At 47.3% G+C, this 6,238-nt stretch overlaps 1 protein-coding gene across 1 annotated transcript in view; it reads left to right on the top strand.

Moving 5' to 3' along the window:
* Positions 1-5,802, top strand: part of LOC108795527 (N-acetylated-alpha-linked acidic dipeptidase-like protein) — a 45,148-nt gene extending 39,346 nt beyond the window's left edge. The window contains exons 17-19 of the mRNA XM_018566808.1: positions 328-415; positions 2,182-2,274; positions 5,579-5,802. Of these exons, the coding sequence (XP_018422310.1) occupies positions 328-415; positions 2,182-2,274; positions 5,579-5,762 (365 nt within the window). The 3' untranslated portion in view covers positions 5,763-5,802. The remainder of the gene's footprint in view (positions 1-327; positions 416-2,181; positions 2,275-5,578) is intronic.
* The last annotated feature ends 436 nt before the right edge of the window (positions 5,803-6,238 follow it).

The raw sequence follows: 6,238 nt of genomic DNA, 5'->3' as shown, positions 1-6,238 counted from the left end.
AAAGAGACGCTAACCTTCTCCCCCCCCCCCCCCCTCCATGTGATGTTGCCTGAGGCAACAGTCTCAGGCTACCTTGTTGTAGGGATTGCCCTAGCTGCAGGTTAGGGAATGTCCAGCCTGAGCTGATCGGGAAGAAGTGCCCATGGCTCTTCCCGGATTGGAGAAGCTCAGATTCAGACCGGCTTTGATCCAGTCCTGTGCTCACCTCTAGTGGAAGAAGGTTCATATTTCCCCAGAAATTGCTGCAACTTGCACATCCTAATATTTTCCAAAGGATAAAACTCTTTCCCGTAGCAGCTGTATTAAACAGATCATTTTGTGTCGTAGTTCCACTGAGGGCGGCTATTACCAGATACAGGAACGTTGCCGAAGCTTTGGAAGATAAGATTAAGAATTTAAAGGAGTCAGATAAGACGTAAGTACAGGATGGATGTCTAGGGGAGTGCGGCCATGGGGAGTCATAACCTTTTTTTAAATGTATTTTATGCTTACATGGGGTATACTCACATGAAGTCTTTGTGTAGTTCTCAATGTTTCAAAATATAAAAAGGGACAAAGAAAACACCCGTGTTACCCAAAAATGTTCGTAAAAAGTACATTGTATGTGTTGTGTGAAAGAACTCTTACTACATGTTGTAACAAGGACACTCCACTGTAGCCAGGAAATTCAAGTAAAACACAGCTTTATTAAGGGCAAACACAAACAGTCTGTTTTCATCAACATGGTAGACTTCTCCTGTTGCACAAGACAGCTTCCAGCAGCAACATAAAGGACAGTCTTTTGCTCACACCATGGCCAACATTTGATGTACTTCCTATAAGAATCAGCCTTCTTCAGCATATACAGTCCTTAGTAGCATATGGAGTCCTTAGTAGCTTTCCTCAGCTCAAGGCCTGGTTCACACCTGGGCGTTTTACAACGCGTTCCTACGCTCTGTAAAACGCTCAACATGTGAAAACCAATGATGTGAAAACCAATGATTGCCTATGGGCATGGTTCCCACCTGGGCGTTTTACAGCGCGTAGGAATGCGCTGCAAAACGCCCTACGCCCAAAGAAGTACAGGAGCTTCTTTGGGGCGTATTTGCCGCGCGTATCCATTGGGATACAGCCAGATAGCCCTCAGCGAATCGCGGTAAAAACGCGCAGCACGAAACACGTGACAAACGCGCATATTCGATACGCCTAGGTGTGCACCCAGCCTAAGCCTCTCAGCACACCTCTGTGTGATACACTGCTCTCCCAGCAGTGGATCACGGACTCTCTAAGCGATGTCCAACAGGTCCCTTGGGTCACCGACCTTCCTGACCTCTCCCAGCCTTCCCCGGCTGTTTCTCCTGAGTCCAGCACGCAGCTGAGTCTGCTGTGGCCGTGTGCCTCCTGCACACACACAGCTCTCACACCACACACACAACTCCCACTCAACTCTGGTCCAGACTCCTAATAAGGCTGCTCTCAGCCCAAGCTGGTCATTGGTAACACCTGGCCCCAGGACTGGAGGCCTTGCAAGACTTTTGTCTTGCAAGGGTTGTAAAGTACTTAAAAAAACGTACGATCTGCCCATCTTGGACAGGCAGATCGTATTTGCGATCATCGCAAGCCCGCCCCCCTGAGGGGCGGGCTTCCGATGACTGTAATTAGGGGCAGGCTTACGATGACTGCAAACGTGCGCACACCGGCCCGTTCGGCAGTTGTCGAACCAGCACGAAACTAACTCGTACGATTCTCGGCGGGTTTTCTAGCATGCTGGTTCGACGGAAGACGTGCGACCGTACATTAGAAATGGTCGCACGTCTGGTTCCGTTGGTCTGGGCAAATGGCCGGAAGGATCCCAGGATCAGCTCCACAGACAAGTGACAGGACTGGTCTGGACACAGACAAATGACTGTAGTCACAGGGCCACCCCACTTGTGAACCAGTTGGCACAGTGCTCTATGCAGTGGCTGGATCTTCATAGGAAGCTGCGTGATATTGTGCTCCAACCTGAGGGGTGTCCAGGAATCCAGGGGCCTGTGGGAACTCAGGGAGCTCAGGGGCCTGTGGGAGCTCAGGGACCTGTGGGAGCTCAGGGGCCTGTGGGAGCCTAGAGGATTGGGGGGAAAATGAATGAAAGTGAACAAGGAGGGTAGGAAGACACCTTGCAAGGTTCTCAGATTAAAACAAGTCTGTTGTTACTTTCAGGCCTTATAACATTCGAAGGATTAATGACCAGCTCATGCTCCTGGAACGAGCATTTCTTAATGATCTTGCTTTTACAGACAAGTTGTATTTCAGGTACGTGGTTTATTTTTATTTTTTTTTAAATTAACTTTGCTTAAAACAAGCCTATCCTTTATAAAGCTACCAAGTGTAGTGCAAGGGCCTGCTTGATTGGATTGAATGGGCTGTGAAGGTAGGCCCTTATAATACATAGTTTTGTGTGTGGTGAGTGTAGAGTATATGGCCAGGTCTAGTGAAGGCATTACTAGGTACACATTATCCCACCCATTACCACCCCATTGTCCATCGAGAACTCCGCTGTTACTAGTAAGAGCGTTCTCATTGGAAGGGGCATGGAAGCTATGGCTTAGCCCAGAAGTCAAGAAATCCATGTTGCCTCAGGCGGCATCTCTTTGGGTTATGTGCGGGCCGGCAGGCACAGCGACATGGCCAATGCACAATGTTCGCAATCTGCCTGCTGCCCCCTTTATGGCTAGAGCATCCTAGGTTGCTAAGAGCCGGACGGGGAGATATGTAAGGACCATACACATCTACCAGCCCATCTAAGCAACCTGGGAGGCTGTGGCCGGCATCCCACCCAGCTCCTGGCAACCAGTGACATCAGTGAGCTGCATGCCAGTGAGATGATCCATCCCCCATTATCACTGAACAATAAGAAAATTTGATAACAACATCCTTTTTGTATCCTAACCACACCACTTTAAGTAAATTAACTTGCAGTGGACCTTGTACTAAAATATCAAGGTCCACTTTTTTTTTTTCGAGGTCCCCTTCACCCATCTCAATGGTAAAAGTCACCTGCACTCCAAAAATGTGTTACAGACAAATAGTGGTCTAGTTATTAGAAATTTGCAGAGCCAATGGGCAAAACCAACACGGTTATTCACAAAAGGGTGAAGAGTTTAGAGAAGGCAGGAGAAGTGAACAATCTAGGACAGTGGTTCTCAATCTGTGTAACCTCGGGACCCACATTTGTCCTCGGTCATTAAGTCGCGACCCAAGTCGCACTGCACTGGAACGCACTGCATTGGAGTACGGCGCGTTCTGGTGCGGGCGATTGAACTGTGGGCAGGAGGTGTGTATGGAGTGAATGGCAACGCACCTCCCACACCAGAATGTGTAGTAGGTGCAATTGCATGGCACCAGTGGCGTAACCAGAGTTCTGGGCGCCCGGGGCAGACATTTTTTTTCGCCCCGCCCCCCCATTATATAAACAACCACTGGAACTGTACCCTGCACCTCCCCCCACACACACATGTTTTTATTTTAATTTTTCAAATTTTAATATTTTATTTTTTTAGAAACTTTTTCATTTTTTTAAATTAATTTTTATTTATTAATTACATTTTTTATTAAATTTTTTTATTTTTTACTTTACTTTTAGGGGCTTCGGGGAAATATTGGGGGTCTAAACAGACCCCTGATATTTCCCTTTAAAAATAGAAAAAGAGATTGAGGACACAGAGTCCTCAATCTCTTTTTCTGTGTCCCCTGTTATCAATGAACAGGAATCCTTTATGAGTGTTCCTGTTCATTGATAACATGGTATGTTTACTATAACTACAATTATGAATGAACAGGAGGAGATGTAGATCACTCCCATTCATTCATAATTGAGGATATAGTATACATACCAGGTCCTCAATTATGTACAAACACTCAGCGATCACTGATCACTGAGTGCTTGTACCCGTTCTCCTCTCTGACACACACTGTCATAGGAGGCTGCAAGAGGAGAGCCCAGCCTCCTGTGACAGCGCTGGCTGTCTCCGCCCCCACACCGCTCTGCTGCACTGTGATAGGCGGCCGAGCGGTGTGGGAGGAAAGACACCGGCCGCTCACAGCGCTCGTCCCGCAGCGCTCGGCCGGCTGTCATTTTCTCTCTGATTCCTTTCATCCCTGCTGGGCACTGCTCTGTGTCCCAGCGGGGATGAAAGGAATCACGGCCGCGCCGGCAAAACGGCAGGAAAATGTCACTTTCGGCAGTTAGCCGAAAGTGCCATTTTCGGCCGGCGCCCCCCCTTCACTTTTCGCCCGAGGCCCGCGCCCCTGCTGCCCCCCCGGTTGTTACGCCACTGCATGGCACAGTGCGTTATTCGCCTAGGGCTGTTCGATGAACACACTGTATTAGTGTGAATGGGCTCTCAGAAACACTGACAGACAGCCAGTCTCCCTACATTATGAGAACTGGTGTAGATCCTCAGCATGGGATTCAGTGTGGGCTGCTGTGCTGTGATGGAGCTCCATCCATATGTGTATTGCTTGTACAACTCCCTTGCGTGCCCTGTAGAGCCAGAACGTGATGTCACTCTGGTCCAAGTACCTCTGTAAGCAATGCATGTATGGATGGAGCTCCCTCGTGGCCATAGCTCAAGCCCGCCCCACCCCAAGCTGACATTCGGCACCGAGCAGCATATGAATGGCTGCTTGGCGTGGGAACTGACAGTGCTGTGCTAGGAGAGGCTGAGGAGCCTCTCACCTAGAAAAGTGGAAGGCATGCGGCGACCCACTGAACACAGGCTCGTGACCCACTTTTGGGTCACCTCACCACCCACGAGTTGAAAACCAGGGATCTAGGACAACTTAGCTGAACTGGAAAGTGAGCTTAATTGGATAATTTTTCCAATTCAGCTATGTTGTCCTAGATTGTTAATTTCTCCTGCCTTCTCCAGACCCTTCACCCTTTTGTGAATAACCTCATAAATGTTTACTTGTGCAGAATGTAATTATCAGAAAATACCACATTATGGCCACCAGATGGCGCTGATAAACACAGGAAAGAATGATTAATTTTCTATGCTCCTCAGCTCCATCTAGTGACCATAATGTTGTATCTTTCCACAATACCATTCATTCTGCACAGGGTAACATTCAGGTTTGTCCTATTTGCACAGAATCCATGTAAATGTCAGTTTTGTAACTGGTAAATGGCTCTGCGATGGTTACAGAGTGAACAGTACAGTAGTGACAACACCAAATCTCATGAGACTAACAGAGGCAGCATTGCCTCTGTTAGTCTCATGAGCAGATCTCACACTGCAGATACACAGCTATGAGGCTGTTGGCATAGCAGTGCCAACCCATACTAACATGCCAGGATCTACACTGCTTTTTTTTTTTTTTTTAGGAAGACAAAGGTAGATTTTTCATGGTACTGCTTAGACACAAATATTCAATATAAGAATAAATATATATATAGTCTTTATATTTCCTATGAGACAACAAATCTTCAATTTTTCAGTACAGGTTCACTTAAATTACCACAAATGTCTCTTCACTCCCGCCACCATGTTATAATATAAGTAAATAGTTTGGGTTCTTCATGTATTCACGCTCTTCCCTTGTGTGTCCATTATAGCCATGTGCTCTGGGCCTCCCGAACCTCCAGCGTGGTCACTTTCCCAGGTCTTGCAGATGCCTATCAGAGAGCAGTGGAGACCAATCTGAGAGAACATTGGGATCTCACCCATCACCACCTAACCATTGCCATTCAGGCTGTGGACAATGCAGCGTCAACCCTGGAGGAAGTCGCCAATATATGAAGATGACCCCGGAAGTTGTGCAAAGTTCTTATTGCTGGCAGACTCATCAGCATACCCCTTTCAGTTATCTGCATGTTAATCCAAAAACATTTTAGCACCACAGAGGTCACCCAAACATGACCATCAGTCAAACGCAAACAAAAATGACGCAAAAAACCCAAACTATGTTCTAGTCAAGACAATACCACATCAATGGTAATACAATGGTATAACCAGGAATGCCAATGGTGTGCTGGAGAAGTCCAGCTTGGATGCCAACCAGCAGGATCTCTTCTTAGTGTAAGCCAGGGGTGGACAAATTAATATGGATTTCAGGAGCCAGTCTGTCCAATCCAGAAGCCAATAGTATGTTTTTTAGGAGCCAGCTCCATTAACAATGACTAGAGGAAACCTCAAAAGTTAGGCACCAGCTGTAATTTATATGGCACATTGGCGACCTGGCTCCTGGGATTTGTCCAGCCCTGGTGTAAGCTACA

Source organism: Nanorana parkeri, unplaced genomic scaffold (assembly GCF_000935625.1).
Source record: "Nanorana parkeri isolate BGI_ZX_2015 unplaced genomic scaffold, ASM93562v1 scaffold977, whole genome shotgun sequence".
Classification (NCBI taxonomy): domain Eukaryota; kingdom Metazoa; phylum Chordata; class Amphibia; order Anura; family Dicroglossidae; genus Nanorana; species Nanorana parkeri.
The sequence above is the reverse complement of the archived record's forward strand: the minus strand, read 5'-3'. Positions and strand labels throughout refer to the sequence as shown.